The sequence below is a fragment of the Chlorocebus sabaeus genome, chromosome 17 (assembly GCF_047675955.1).
Source record: "Chlorocebus sabaeus isolate Y175 chromosome 17, mChlSab1.0.hap1, whole genome shotgun sequence".
Classification (NCBI taxonomy): Eukaryota; Metazoa; Chordata; class Mammalia; order Primates; family Cercopithecidae; genus Chlorocebus; species Chlorocebus sabaeus.
This window is the reverse complement of record NC_132920.1, coordinates 33317662-33332943: the sequence shown is the minus strand read 5'-3', so window position 1 is coordinate 33332943 and position 15282 is coordinate 33317662. Positions and strand designations below refer to the sequence as shown.

General features: G+C 54.2%; 1 protein-coding gene across 6 annotated transcripts in view; it reads left to right on the top strand.

Annotated features, from left to right (window-relative positions):
* The first annotated feature begins 181 nt into the window (after positions 1–181).
* The window catches only part of COL11A2 (collagen type XI alpha 2 chain), a 30784-nt gene continuing 15683 nt past the window's right edge, over positions 182–15282 (top strand). Inside the window, exons 1-18 of one of the 6 annotated variants that reach the window (XM_073005902.1) lie at positions 305–439; positions 4017–4166; positions 4304–4514; positions 4968–5130; positions 6660–6851; positions 7699–7776; positions 8422–8484; positions 9154–9333; positions 12655–12714; positions 12820–12861; positions 13095–13157; positions 13491–13565; positions 14011–14097; positions 14329–14385; positions 14532–14585; positions 14689–14742; positions 14842–14895; positions 15079–15132. In XM_073005902.1, coding sequence (XP_072862003.1) covers positions 7747–7776; positions 8422–8484; positions 9154–9333; positions 12655–12714; positions 12820–12861; positions 13095–13157; positions 13491–13565; positions 14011–14097; positions 14329–14385; positions 14532–14585; positions 14689–14742; positions 14842–14895; positions 15079–15132 — 873 coding nt within the window. In that variant the 5' untranslated portion in view covers positions 305–439; positions 4017–4166; positions 4304–4514; ... (1 more) ...; positions 6660–6851; positions 7699–7746. Of the gene's footprint in view, positions 440–995; positions 1305–1333; positions 3842–4016; positions 4167–4303; positions 4515–4967; positions 5131–6659; positions 6852–7698; positions 7777–8421; positions 8485–9153; positions 9334–12654; positions 12715–12819; positions 12862–13094; positions 13158–13490; positions 13566–14010; positions 14098–14328; positions 14386–14531; positions 14586–14688; positions 14743–14841; positions 14896–15078; positions 15133–15282 lie in introns of those variants that run through there. The other 5 variants (XM_007972970.3, XM_073005900.1, XM_073005903.1 and 2 more) reach the window with 5 other exon arrangements.

The window sequence follows — 15282 nt, the reverse complement described above, 5'->3', positions numbered from 1 at the left end:
GCAGGGTGGGGGACACAAGGCAAGCTTTGTCGGGGAGGGGGGAGAGGGTGTGCCAGGCTAGGGGCGGGGCCGGCCAGAGGAGGAAGGGGGGCGGTGGATTCTCAAAGGCGCCTTGTTCGCTTGTGCCCTCTCCGCGCCAGCGGGCGGCGGCGCCTCGGCTCGCTCCGGCCTTCCCTCCGGCCGCGCTGCGGGCTCCGGGCAGACCCGGCGCCGTGCCTGCTCGTGGGGGCGCACTGGGCGCTGAGCGCTGCGGGCTTCTCAGGCGTTGCCCGCCGGGAGGCGGCCCACGTCCCTGAGTGACCCCATTTCCCTGGACTCTTCCAACCAGCGTTGACTGCTCGCTCATCTTACCACTGCTCCCCCTCTACCTGGGCTCTGGGACTCCCTTACCGCGTCCCCCATGTGCATATCCTTGGACCTGACTATCCTGTGTTTGTCGGTGGGTTCCGGTCTCTGGCCTCTTGCTCCCAGTAGAACACCTCCCCACACATCCCCCGCCCCAGTTCGTCGCTATCTATAGCCTTGTCTATAAATACCCCCGCCCCGGCCCGCTCTGTAATTACACGGGGCGGGGTGAGGGAAGTAATTATGGAGACCTGATTATGGGTGGGGTGGGGCCTGGAGAGACCCCCAGGCCCGCCTCTCCCCTCCCACTGTGCCCTAAATCTCACCCAGGTCTCTGCTGAAAGGGGGCTCTGGGCCCCCAAGAGGGAGGGAACGGGAGTGGGTGTGTGTGACTGGACGTTTGGGTCCTAGAAAATTAAGGGGCTAGGGAAGATATTTGGGTTCCCGAAAAGAGAATCTTAGGGTACAGGCCATTGAGACCTACAAGGAGCAGGAGAGAGCCAGAGAGAGGGAGGGTTCTCGCCTCCCTCCCCAGGTGGAGACTGAGGGTGGGGTTTCCCCTTGGTGGCTGTGGGCGGGCGGCTGGAGGCAGGGGCCGGGCCGGGGGCGGAGGCGAGGTGGGGGCTCTGGGCGCCAGGGTGGCCGGGGACACACAGAAGCGGCAGCCACCGAGGAGGGAGCAGTGCCGGGAGCCCCGACGGCGCCTTGCTGCATGGAGCTGGGCCGCTGACAGCTGTCGCTGCCCGCAGCCTCTGACCTCCCTGGGACCCCAGCGTCTGAGGCTCATAGTCTGCTCCCTGTCTTCTGTCAGCCTCAGAGCATCCAGCGTCTCAGGCTGACCTGGGTCTCTGGGACCCGGCGTTCCGGTTTCTCAGCCATGGAGCGGTGCAGCCGCTGCCATCGCCTCCTCCTCCTCCTACCTCTGGTGCTGGGGCTGAGCGCGGCCCCAGGCTGGGCAGGTAAGAGGAGTCCTGATGCCTGAGTCCTCGGAGTCTGGCTGGAGCTCCAAGTGTCTCTGGGAAGGGGACAGCTGATGCCTGGGGCAGGAGCTTCTGAGTCTAACAAGGAGATTTGGGGCTTCAAGGGTCCAGGCTGGAGGGCAGGACACCTGTGTTCCTTGGATTCAGGGTAGGGATCTCTTCCTCCTTAAAGTGACTGGGGGAGGGCAGGTAGGGCTGAAAGGTGGAGGACCACTTTAGAGAGCCCTGAATGGGGATGGATGCTTGTCTTGGGTCCTTGGGAAGAGCTGAAGATGGCCAGAGCTAAAGATGGCCAGGGCCAGCCGGGTCCAGTCATTGGTGGTGTGGGGGTGGTAGATGCCAGTGTTGATGGGTGAGGCATGTGTGTCTTCTGGCCTTTCTGTTGCTATCTCTGGGATAAGGGGTGAGCACCTGTGATTCAGAGCAGAGCCCAGTAAGCCCAGAAAGAAAGGGTGCCTTGACTACCTGTCTCATTGGCCTCCTGGACAGGGACCCCCTCCCCCTCCCTGTGCCCTCAATGCTGCCACGCAGCTGGCTCTGGGGAGCACTGGGGCTGGCTGCCAACAGGACGGCCCGCCGGACAGGCCAGGATCAGGTGTCTGAGGCCAGAGCCAGCTCTTTGCATTCCTGCCTAGCCCCTCCTCCCTCTGGCCAGCCAGCCTCCCCTGGGACCCTGGTGTCCACAACCCCGATCTTTTCCTTCTTTTTCCCAGGACCCAGAATTCCTGGCTTCTAGGAAAGGGGATTTGATGTCAGGGAGGAGGGGGCTGTGAGCACCAAGCCCTCAGCAGGCTGGAAAAAGCCCACTATTTCTGGAGACACTGAGGGCTGATTTGTATTTAACTGGACGATTTAATTCTTCTCTGCTTTAGAGAGAAAATGGTCAGAATGGCAGCATAAAGGATTTGGATTAGATTTCAGAAGGAAGAAGTTCCAAGATGTGAGGACAGTGAGGCCCAGGGCCAGGACATTGAGGCGTGTGGTACCTGTAGACTCTAGGAGTCTTTCTTAGGGGAAAGAGGGATCCTCTGGCATGGAGGCAGGAGGATGGCTAAGATGACTGTTTCTTATTTCAGGAGCTGAGTGGGTAGAGATGGGACTTTAGGGAAATGAGTTACTGTGGAATTCCTAAGGTTAGAGAATAAGGCATCTGGGGGGCCAGAGGTAGAGTGGTGGAGGGTGATGGGGCTGCCAATGGGGAGCCTGTGGGGCAGATTAGGCTGGAGACAGTGGAGCAAGTATGTGGCCTGGTGTGGGAAGATGGTGGGCGGACCTGTGGGTAGGTCATCTATATGATCGAATTGTACTCCCCTGGGGTTTGGTGGACGGTAGGGGCCTCCAAGGTCTCCTTGGCCTGGGGTCTCTGTGAGTCTCTGTGTCTCTGTCTCACTCACCCTTCATCTCTCAAAGCAGCCCTTGTGTGTTGGTGTTTGCGGAGCTGCCACACGCGCGGGGGCCAGGCTTAGGCGGGGGTTGGGGGGGAAGGCCGTGGTTTCCCGGCTCCTGGACTCAAAGGGCCTTTTCTCTGCCTGCCCGCCCCACCTCAACCACCCCACCCAGCTCTGCTCTCCTGATTGCTCTGGCCTCTGCCCTGCCCCACACTTCTATGAAAGTTTTGCTGGAACTCTCTTTGGGATTTTTCCAATCTGGAGCTGATGGTGTGAAGAGTATGTATACAGAGGAGCAAGTGAGGTCGAGGTGATCTTTTGTTTTCCAGGGAGTTTGAGCCCCAGGAAGCTGAGTTCTAGGTAGACAGGGCTGGTGGGCTGGGTCTTGAATCTTTGGGTCCCAGGTGGTGGGGTTGGTGAGGGGGGTGAGACAGGATTGAGGTTCCAGGTGTGGGGAGCTTGCCTGGGTTCTGGGCAAGCACTCTGATGGGATCCACAGATGTGTGGCTCGGGGCCTTGGACTTGTTCCGGCTCTGCGTGGCAGCTTCAGCCCCCGCCCCCCATTCCTCCACCCCTCCCCAACTCATCTCCTAAACCAGGAGGCACAGACTCCTGGGAGAGCTTTCTTGTATCTTTTTCCTCAGCATGGTCAGGGTTGTTCCCACCCCATCCCCCAAACCTGGGATCGGTAGCTGCTCAAAGCCCCTCCCACAGAGCTGCCTCTCTGGTCTCTTCCTCGTGGCCCCCATGCACCTCCTGTGCCCAGGATGATCGATTGCCCAGATGTTGTTTGTGCTGGAGACGGGACAGATGCCAGAGACCCAGAGAGTGAGAGATATGGAAAGAGAGTGAGAATGAGGGAGAGAAAAAGATGGACAGAATGTGAGAGAAACGGAGGAAGACAGAAGAGATAGAGACAGAAAGACCAACATAATGAGACAGAGAGAGTAAGAGAGTGAGAGAGACAGGAGACAGATGGAGAGTTGAGAGAGATGTTCAGAGAGCACAGAGAGAGACGGATTCATAGGCTAAAAGACAAAGGGAGAGCGTAAGAGAGGCAGATGCTAGGAGAGAGGGGGGCAGGAGTGTTGTGGGGATGAATGCCAGCTGATGCTGCCCTGCCTCCAGGTACCTTTGCATTTCCCGTCCATTCAGGCACTGTTTAGAAGCAAGTGAGGGTGAGGTGACCTTTGCCTTGCAGGGAGTTTGAGCCCTGGAAAGCTGAGTTCTAGATCCCAAATGTCCCCTATTTATGCCTTCCTGAGGGCATGTCCCTTCTCCTGATAGTCATGGACTCTCCCAGGTGCACCCCCTGTGGATGTGCTCCGGGCTCTGAGGTTCCCCTCCCTCCCTGATGGTGTCCAGAGAACGAAAGGCATCTGTCCAGCTGATGTGGCCTACCGAGTGGCACGACCTGCCCAGCTCAGTGCACCCACTCGCCAGCTTTTCCCAGGTATGGGTGACGTGGTGGGGTAGGGAGGCCTGGGGGAGGTAATGGATGGGGCCTAGGATCAGACACCAGGAGGAAAGAAAGGGGTTGTGGCGGCTCCCTTTGCCTCTCACTCTGTGTTTATCTCTCTTGCATACTAGGAGGATTTCCCAAAGATTTCTCTCTGCTGACTGTTGTCCGGACTCGCCCTGGTCTCCAAGCTCCCCTCCTGACTCTCTACAGTGCCCAGGGTGTCCAACAGCTGGGCCTGGAGCTGGGCCGACCTGTCCGCTTCCTGTATGAGGACCAGACTGGGCGGCCTCAACCTCCCGCTCAGCCAGTCTTCCGAGGCCTCAGCCTCGCAGATGGCAAGTAAGTTTGTTTGCTTCTCTGGTCTGCTCGGCCCACACTTTGAGGAGAAAGTGCCCCGGAACTCCTACACTCTAAACTGTGAAACCCTTCAGACTCTTTGGGCCACACCACACCTACCCACTGCCCAAACTTCAGTCACTTCTAGTCCAGAGTTTGGGCTTTACAGTATGCAGCCTTCTCTGCATGTTGAACTTGCCTGTACCTTGGGCAAGTTACTTAAAGTTTTTGAGCCTCACTTTCTACATCTGTAAAATGGACATTAAATAGAATCGGCACAAATAAGAAAGTGATGGCATGGTGCCTGGTGCACTGTAAACACTCAATAAACGGTAGCCTTTGTTATTACTGCTCTTATCACCATTCGCTTCAACTCTCATCACTGCTCTCCAACCATGTTGACTCCCCCACTTCAGTCAGCCAACAGTTCACTTGAACCTCTCCCTCCATGTCCAGGTGGCACCGCGTGGCTGTGGCTGTGAAGGGCCAGTCTGTCACCCTCATTGTTGACTGCAAGAAGCGAGTCACCCGGCCACTCCCACGAAGTGCTCGTCCAGTATTGGACACCCATGGAGTGATAATCTTTGGTGCCCGTATCCTGGATGAAGAAGTCTTTGAGGTAACCAGAGCAATCAGAGGCAGGATTGACTTCTGGTCCCCTGTCTTGTGCCCACTCCCCTCTGGCCCCAGCATGTCATCTTCCTATTCCCTAGGCCTGCATTTTTTTTCTTGTGAATTTTCATTTCCATTTTATATCTTCAGGGCTACTGTTCTCTGCAGGAGAACTAGATGCCTACCTATATAGCAGTACTGTCCACAGCCACTTACTCTGTCCCTCAGTCTTCATCAGTTCCCTCATCCATCCATCCCTTCAACCCCTCTCTCTCCTCACCCACCCATCCATTCACTCACTCGCCAGACAACCTATGCACACATCCACCACCCACTCCCCCATGCATTTACTCATCTATGCATCACACACCCACCTACTCATGCATGAAGGCTTATATCCACCCACCTGTCCATCCTCCCCTGCTTAACCACTCTTCTCTTCAAACCACCCACCTATGCTTCCATCCATCTATCCTCTTCAACTCCTCCATCCAGCTATTCACTCACCCACCCACCCACCCTCCCCATCTACCCATGCATACAAGGATGCATGCATTCCTTCAGCCACCCATCTATCCATTATCCTTCCACCAACTTAACCACTCCCTCCTTCAATACACTCATGCACCCATCTCCTCACCCACTTATTTCCCATCTGACTATTCATTCACCCACATAAGTTCACCCATCTACCTATTCACCCATTTGCTTCCATCTACTCTGTAACCCTTGTTCATCTACCCACCAGTCTACTCTCCCATACATACATTTATTCATCCACTATTTATCAGTGCTCCCGTTCATTAATGTGTGTAAGCCCCCAGCCACCCAGCCACTCATCTATCCGTTCATCCATCCCTCCATTCACCCTCCAAGCCAGTCACCATTTTCTGAATACCTGCTGGCCAAGGAGAATAAAGAAGAAGAATATAAAGTCTCTATCACCCCCAAGAGCTCCCAGGTGGGCTCTGGAAATGAGACAACATCCCCTAAATTACGGTGCAGTGGAGAGTATGCTAAGCACCTTGTGTGGGCAAAAGTGAATGCCATTGGAACTCAGAAATGGGTTCTCCCCACTCCATTTCTAGAGGTCCAGAGAATTCTCATCATCACTGCCATTGAAAGACCAAGGCATCTAAGGCTGAGCCCTGTCTCTGGAAGCCACTGTGAAAGGGTTCATGCATTGCCACAAAGGGCAGAGGGGAGGCAAATAATTCTGGAAGGCCTGGGATCTGGTCCTGATTCTGCCATTCTGGGTGACCTTGGGGCAGTCATTGCCTTTTTGGGCTTTTCTGAATGGAATATATCTGAAAAATAGGTAGAAAGAAAGATCCTTGTTCTGCCAACTTTCCTGGTTGTTATGAAGGTCCCATGAGATCCCTTGAGAACTGAAAAGGGCTGTGCATATGGAGGACTGACAGTGACCTTCTCCTGTCATAGGATTTTGCCTAGGATTGGCCTCCTACCCTTTCTCCTGGATGATACCCTCTGCCTCTCTCTGAATCTCTCTGCTCCATCTCTCTCATGTCTTTGCAGGGTGATGTCCAGGAGTTGGCCATTGTCCCAGGGGTCCAAGCAGCCTATGAATCGTGTGAACAGAAGGAGCTGGAATGCGAGGGGGGCCAGAGGGCAAGACCCCAAAACCAACAGCCTCACAGAGCCCAGAGATCTCCAGAGCAGCAACCATCAAGACTTCATAGGCCACAAAATCAGGAACCCCAGCGCCAGGTGAGGGAGCCAGGAGAACCCCCAAGTGCAGCACACCCCAGAGAGGGAAGACACCCAGGCATCTCTCCTCCTTAGTTGTCCTCCCCACCCTCATCTTCCTATTCTTATCACCCCCTCTTCCTAGTCCTCATTTATCAGCCTTTTTATTTTCATCTAAAAATAAAAAGAGTTGTTATGAAGAATTCGTGGCTGGGAGCTGTGTTCCCTGCTCTGCGTCTCCTCTACCAGTATTCCTGGAACTGTGTCCCTGGGTTTTCCCTTCCTTCCTTGAATTAAGAGATTGGGAGACAGTGGGGGCGTGGTGAGAGCTGGGGAGGCAGGTAGGAGAGGAGTGTAGAGGGGACTGAAGCCAGGAGAAAGCAGTTAGGATGGTGAGACCAAGGAGGAAGAATGGGAAGAAGTGGGGATGGAGGGAATGTCAAAGTAGGGGTGGGTCTGCAGAATTGTGGGGGTGGGGAGCCTGGTCTCTGGCCCCCACCTACCTGGAGGGGCAGGAAAAGGGGAGGTGGTGGGGGAAGGGAAGGGAAGGGAGCCTGGGTTAGGTGGGGTCTGGACAGTTAGAATACAGATAGGCTCTGGGGTCAGTGGACTGAAGATCAGATGGTCAATCTCTTAATCATGTCTGCTTCTGCCTCACATATGGAACCCCTTCTCTCTGTTCCACCTCCCCCCACCTCCCTCCTGACCCTCAACCTCTCCTTTCGTCTTCAACTCTCTGTTTCCCAACTCCACACCTCCCCTGTTTCCCAACACCCACACCATCTTTTTATCTCCCTCTCCTGCCCTTCACCCCACACTTTCCAATTACCTCATCCCCTTCCTGTCTATGCCCACCCCCCAATCCCAGCCCACTGAGTCTCTCTACTATGACTACGAGCCCCCGTATTATGATGTGATGACTACGGGGACAACCCCTGATTATCAGGTAAACTCAAGGGACCCCTTCACTTCTTCCCTTTCTCCCAGCACCCCCAGCAATCATCTCCTAGAACACCTTCCTCCCCCCCTATGCTATGGGAAGAGGCACAGTGTGTTTAGATGATGGGGATTTACTTACTCCCTGCCCCCCTCCCTGTCTCTCTGCTGCAGCACCCTGGGAGCCCCCACCACAGGCCTCCCCCTTCCCCTAGGGGGCGTCGGACCCCTCCCCGAAAGCCTACCCCACCTGCCAAGCGGTCAGCGGCCCGGCAGGTGTCCCCCTCACCAGACCGGAGGCCCTCTCCAACTGCAGGCTTTGGCCCAGCACGGGGCCAGCCTCCCCCTTCCCGACGCCCAGCTCGGAGGGCAGCTTCCCCCACTGCCTGGCCCCCCCCCAGGACCAGAGGCAGCGGTTACCGGCAGGTAGAGCCGGGGCATCCAGATCTCTGCCCCCAAACCTCTATGACCTTGGAGGTTCACTCTCCCCAAACTATCCCCCTCCAAAGGGGCTGCAAGATCTGAGATTTCCCCCATCCCCCAGCACAGACAGACCCTGCCCTTGGGGGACAGGTGCTGCTTTGCCACCCTTCCGCTAACCTTTCTCCTTCCTTCCCACCCTGTGCTACTCTTCTCCTTCTCTCTTTGGGGTCAGGACCCCACCCCAGGTGAAGAGGAAGAAATCCTGGAGTCAAGCCCCTTGCCACCCCTTGAGGAGGTAACTTTATGCCCCACCCTCACCCTAGCTGGGGGAAATGGGCACCTGTGACTCACTCCCCTCGGCCCATGACATCTTGATGGACCAGCCCCTCCTCTGGCCGGAGGGTTCTTCCTCATTTCCATTGATGGCCTCTGTCTTTGGGTCACTCTATAGTTCTGTGGGTCTGCTTGTCTCTCTAAGTCCAGCCAGTTCCCTTCAGTATCCAGGCCTTCTTCCACGATTCTTTGATTCCAGAGTGACCTCGTCTCCATGTTGGTGTCTAATGGTCTTACTTTCTATGTCCTATTTCTGTTTCCAGGAGCCACTTTCTGTCCAGTGTTGTCACCGTTTGTCTTCCCTATCTCTCTGGTCATTCCTGGACTACTTTGTCTGTCATTGTGTTCATGGACTGTCCACTCTGCATCCAGCCCTCCGGCCACCCTTCATTTTATCCACCACTTCTTCCCACTGGACCCACTTTCTGGACATCTCTCCCCATTTTCCGCCTTTGATGGCCCTTCCATTTATATACAACCACTCCCATGGCTCTTCTTGGGAGAAAAACTCCAGTTCTGATTAACCTCAGAATCCTTTGGGCTAGAAGTTGTCACACCCTGGGGTCCAGGGTAAGCCTCCTCTCAGCCCTAACATCCCCATCTACTCCTCTCCCTACCCATCCCTGGGAAGGAGCAGACAGATCTCCAGGTCCCCCCCACAGCCGACAGGTTCCAGGCAGAGGAATATGGGGAGGGTGGCACAGACCCTCCTGAAGGGCCCTACGATTACACCTATGGCTATGGGGATGATTATCGTGAGGAGACAGAGCTTGGCCCTGCCCTCTCTGCGGAGACAGCCCACTCAGGAGCCGTAAGTGAAAGGAGCTTCTCTTTCATTCTTGACCACCAGTGGGAGCTACAAGAATTGCTTCTTGTTGGTTTTGATCCTTGGCTGTTGGCTGTGAGCAACTTCCCATCTGTGACTTGTCATTTTCTGTTCACATATGATATATATGTTGCTTGAAAAGATTACTACCTGCCTTCCCTTGCCAAATGTCTTACCTTGTGACTCTTGTGGATACTTCTGCTCAGGGCAATTGGGAATTTAAATAAAAATTATATAGCTACTTTCTTGATCACTTCCTGTCTAACTGAAACTGGATTTCATAAAGCTTTGGTCAATAAACTACTACCTTGTGTCCATTTTCAGAGTTTCTCTATCATTTCTTCTTGGTGAAACAATTTTTTTGTTCATGTTTCTACCGAACGATCTAACTTCCTGTGTCACCTTTTTGTTAACCTACAGGCCACTTATTATCTGTCCCTTCCTGCCTTCTCCAGCTGTGGCATCCATCTTGGTAACTGTGTCAGGTTGGACTGCAAGGGATTTATTATTTCTGTTCTGGCTCTAGTTTTTCATGCTATCTTGTGACAATTCCCTTTGACAATAAGCCACTTCCTGTATGTCTCAGGTCATCTAAATCATAAAGTTTCCATTGTGGGCCTCAATATTTCTCCTTTTCTTTTTTTTTTTTTTTTTTTTTTTTTGAGACGGAGTCTCGCTCTGTTGCCCGGGCTGGAGTGCAGTGGCCGGATCTCAGCTCACTGCAAGCTCCGCCTCCGGGTTTACGCCGTTCTCCTGCCTCAGCCTCCCGTGTAGCTGGGACTACAGGCGCCCGCCACCTCGCCCGGCTAATTTTTTGTATTTTTAGTACAGACGGGGTTTCACAGTGTTAGCCAGGATGATCTCGATCTCCTGACCTCGTGATCCGCCCGTCTCGGCCTCCCAAAGTGCTAGGATTACAGGCTTGAGCCACCACGCCCGGCCCGGGCCTCAATATTTCTCATGGCTACTTCCTGTGTGTCCTAGCCTTGATGTTTGTGTTTTCTGGAAGAATTACCCTTCACTGTCATGATTCCCTTTGCAGGAGTCACATTCTACCTGTTTTGTGCCCTTCTTTTCTCTCTGGGTCATGGTAGCCATGTTGTTGTTGAAGGTTCACTTCCTGGATCCTCTTTCTTTGGCTGCTTCCTGTCTGTTCAGCCACTTTCTGTTTGTCCAGTTTGTTTTCTAGCCATGTTGGCCATGTTTAATTTTCCTTGGCTCTGGCATCATTCTTGCTTCCACGTGTTTGTCATTTTGTTCTGTGTCCCTTAGTTGTTCTTATATCTTCCAGTATTCCCTGTCAGTGGGACTGCTTCCTGTCTACTCTGCGCCATCTTCTGCCTGCCTTGCAGTTCTGGCTGCCTCCTCTACTGTGCTGCTGCATCCCATACCCCCCCTCTCTTGCCTCCCTTGAGCTTCTGCTGCCTTTCTTTTATGCTGCTCTCTGGGTATTTGGGGTTGATATGGGATTTCAGAGAGTTTTGAAACTGATCATTGCTGTTTGGTCAGAATGAAGGTGGAGAGGGACTCTGAAGATCTTTGTTGGGGGGAGTTGGGGTGGTGGTGAATGTCTCCCATTCTCCCTGTTCTTTTGTTTCTGGCCCTAGAGTTGGGAACAGTTATCTGAGTGGAGGTGTGCAAGGGAGGGAACTGGTGGGCTTGGAATGTACTTGAGGGCCAGAGGAAAGGCAATGCATTCAGTGGGGACTCCTCTCCAATTTTTTTTTTTTTTTTTGAGGCAGTGTCTCACTCTGTCACCCAGGTTGGAGTGCAGTGGCAGAATCTTGGCTCACTGCAATCTCTGCTTCCTGGGTTCAAGCAATCCTCCTGCCTCAGCCTCCTGAGTAGCTGGGATTACAGACATGTGCCACCATGCCCGGCTATTTTTTGTATTTTTAGTAGAGACGGGGTTTCACATGTTGGCCAGGCTGGTCTCAAACTACTGACCTTAAATGATCTGCCTGTTTCCGCCTCTCAAAGCTCTAGGATTACAGGCGTGCGTCACCGTGCCCAGCCTCCAAATTTACTTGGAGTATGGATGCTTAACCTTTGGGACATATTTAAACTTGTGAACCCTTTGACATCCTAAATAAAATTCTGTGCATAATAGCATATACTTTTTCATTTCTGGAGAAAGACTCAGAGCTTTCATCAGATTCTTTTTTTTTGAGATGGAGTTTTGCTCTTGTTGCCTAGGCTGGAGTACAATGGCACGATCTTGGCTCACTTCAACCTCCACCTCCTGGATTCAAGCGATTCTCCTGCCTCAGCCTCCCAAGTAGCTGGGATTACAGGCATGTGCCACCACGCCTGGCTAATTCTGTATTTTTATTAGAGATGGGGTTTCACCATGTTGGTCAGGCTGGTCTCAAACTCCTGACCTCAGGTGATCTGCCTGCCTCCACCTCCCAAAGTGCTGGGATTATGGGCGTGAGCCACCTCACCCAGCCTAGCTTTTATCAGGTTCTCATATGGGTCCATGCCCTCCTCTTACCCCAAATAAAAATCTACCCACAATCTTAGAGAGATTCTTTTATGATGTATCAGGGTAAATGTGTGGAAGGTTTCTTAAGGTTCTAGGGATTCCTGGGGTCAGACGGATTTTGGGGGATGGGATAGGGTCCTCTAGAAGAGGGTTTGGGAAGGTGGGTGGTTTAAAATCCCTGGAAGGGGCCGGGTGTGGTGGCTCATGCCTGTAATTCCAGCACTTTAGGAGGCCAAGGCAGGTGGATCACCTGAGGTCAGGAGTTTGAGACCAGCCTGGCCAACATGGTGAAACCCCATATCTAATAAAAATACAAAAATTAGCCGGGCATGGTGGTGCACATCTGTAATCCCAGTGTAATCCCAGCTACTTGGGAGGTTGAGGCAGGAGAATCTCTTGAACCTGGAAGGCGGAGGTTATAGTGAGCTGAGATCGTGCCACTGTACTTCAGCCTGGGTGACACAGCGAGACTTCTTCTCAAAAAAAGAAAAAAACCCGAAAAACCAAACAACAACAACAACAACAAAAACACTAGAAAGGTCTGGGGACCTTCCTGAAAGAGGCTGTCAGGGAGATGGAGAGGTTGTGTTTGCTGAGGTGGGGCTGGGAACTGTTTGGGGGGCAGGGAACCCTGAGGTCTCCTTGGCAGGCTTGAAAGGTGTATGAAGAGGGAGTTTTAGGGGAGGGCTGTGGGGCTTTCGGGTAGGGCTGAAGTGGTCTTGAGAGGATCTAAGAATCAAGGTTGGAGTTGAGATGGGGGCAGGCCTGGTGTCCTGGCTGCTCACAGGCCCCACTGGGGGTTACATGTGTGTCTCCCTCAGGCTGCCCATGGACCCCGAGGGCTGAAGGGAGAGAAGGGAGAGCCTGCGGTGTTGGAACCTGTAAGTTATGCTGGTCACAGGGCTGAGGTGGTGGAAAGAGGAGAAGCGAGTGGGGTTTGGTATGCTGGTCCTGTCACCTCTGACTTTTAACTTTTGACTCCACAGGGTATGCTTGTGGAGGGGCCTCCTGGCCCAGAAGGCCCTGCGGTGAGTCTAGCAGTGACCTGGTGACCATGCTTTTCTCAGAAAGCCCTGCTATGTGCTCATCTGAGCCTTCCCCACATATGCCCAGGCCTCCTCCTCAGAACTCTGGAGCATCTCTCCAATCAACGCTTCCCAGATTCCCAGATCTCTTCTGCACAGACCACTCCTTAGCCACAGGCTGAGTGCCCACACCTGTCTGAATGCCCACACCTGACCCCTACTGTTTTGTTCCTCAGGGATTGATTGGTCCCCCTGGCATCCAGGGGAACCCAGGCCCAGTTGGAGACCCTGGAGAGAGGGTAAGGGGTGTCCTTTATGTGAGGGGGGAGCTTTGGGGGAGCTAGTGGTATCCAAGTAGGGGCTGCCATGCCCAGTAATTTCCTGTTAGGTGGCTTGTTAATGAATGAGGGGATGGTTGTGCTTCCCAGCAACCAGAAAGGAGGGCAAACTCTGGTTGGGGAGGGTACTAATCTGCTTTCTCACCCTCAGTTTTCCCCATGGGGGTGGGAGACTCAGGAAAGAGGTAGAGGAGTCTACACTTACTCTGTTGAAGAGGATATTTCAAAATCATGCTAAGATCTTGATGTCTCCTTATCTGTCACCCCATCTTTTGCATTCTCTTCCCACTCCAGGGCCCTCCTGGCCGAGCAGGGCTCCCTGGATCAGATGGGGCTCCTGGTCCTCCTGGCACATCTCTCATGCTCCCAGTGAGTTGTCTCTTGGGTTTTGGAACCTGCTGATGGGAAAGACAAGGAATTGTGTCGTGTTACCAAGAACCAGATGGGCAGGAAAGCTATGGAGGAGTCTCAAAAGATCATCACTCCAAAGGGATTTGTCTTTGGGGTTGGGGAGATGAGTCCTCATTAGATGACCTAGAACAAAACACCAGTCTTCTAGGACTGGGCACAACAGCCTATATTTCAGGGACTCTAGAACCAAAAGAGAGTCCTTCTGGAGGCAGAGGCTGGACAGTGGAGGAGGAGGGCAGGAGTTGAGTTTGTGGAATCCTCTCAGTGGTTATCTGGAAGCCATGGGAAATGCTGGATGGGCAGAACCTGGGGCAAGTTGCAGAAACGCTGGAGGGAACCTCTGCCTGGGAGGGTCCCATGGCTTTCTTGGAAGAGAATCTGGATCTTCTCTCCTTGCCCTCAGTTCCGATTTGGCAGTGGTGGGGGTGACAAGGGCCCTGTGGTGGCGGCCCAGGAGGCCCAGGCCCAGGCGATCCTGCAGCAGGCGAGGGTGAGTGGGGCTGCTTCCCTGGAAAGGGAAGGCTCTGGAGGGCACTGGAAGGTTTGGTTGTAGTGAATGTGGGGCAGGGGAGGCCTGGGTTGGTTTGGGGTTAACAGGGAGCTTGGGGAGAATTCTGGGTAGTGGATGAGGATCAGGAGAGGAAGGGTGAATTTGGAGGGTGCTGCGGCTGGGGGTTCCCACTGCCTCTCCCTCAGCTCTGCTGTCACCCCGCTTCCCTAGCTGGCGCTCCGTGGACCTCCTGGCCCCATGGGATACACAGGACGCCCTGGTCCCTTGGTGAGTGAGCAGGGTGCTTGGGTGGAGGATGCTTTATTTGTGTGTGTGGTGTGGATAGTTCTGGAGAAGGACTTGTTTTGGGGAACACTCAGAGGCCACTGTTCGGTGTGTCCTTCATTACGACCATCCTCTCTTCTCTCTCCCAGGGCCAACCTGGGAGCCCTGGCCTGAAAGGAGAGTCTGGAGACTTAGGACCTCAGGTGACCACCCTCCTCTACTGCACCCCCATATCTGTTCCCCAGCTCAGTCTCCCTCACTCCCCTCCCATGCCTCCTAACCCCACCCCATCTCTCCTCTTACCAGGGCCCCAGAGGACCTCAGGGACTCACAGGCCCTCCTGGCAAAGCTGGGCGAAGGGTGAGTGCCCCAGGGGTGGATGGGTGTTGTGGGGAGACAGGGCCTGCAGTGTGGGGGACTGCGCCCCTGCTTGCTCTGACACTTCCCTTGTTCTCCCAGGGCCGGGCAGGTGCTGATGGAGCCCGGGGGATGCCTGGAGAACCTGGAGTGAAGGTAACAGGCTTGGGCCCCTCCCTGAAGCCTGTAGCCTTCAGCCCACACTGGGCTCAGTTGTTTCTTGGGGATGGCCTAGTTCCCCAGGCTCCCCCAGGATCAGTGCCCCAACTCAGGTGCAGTAGGAAGGGGTGGGATTGGATAGGGCTGTGTCCTCACTCTGGCTGCCCCTCCTCCTCCTAGGGTGACCGAGGTTTTGATGGACTCCCAGGGCTCCCTGGAGAAAAGGGCCATAGGGTGAGTACATTAGTGGGTGTGTGTTGTGATCGGGGATAGATCTTCTGTGGGAGTGAGGATAGGTAGGGAAGGGAGGTTGAAGGCTTGGCAGGAGCTCGGTGAACGTAATGGGTCGGCTAAGTGCAGAGGTTCAGTGTCTGCCTGTGTTGG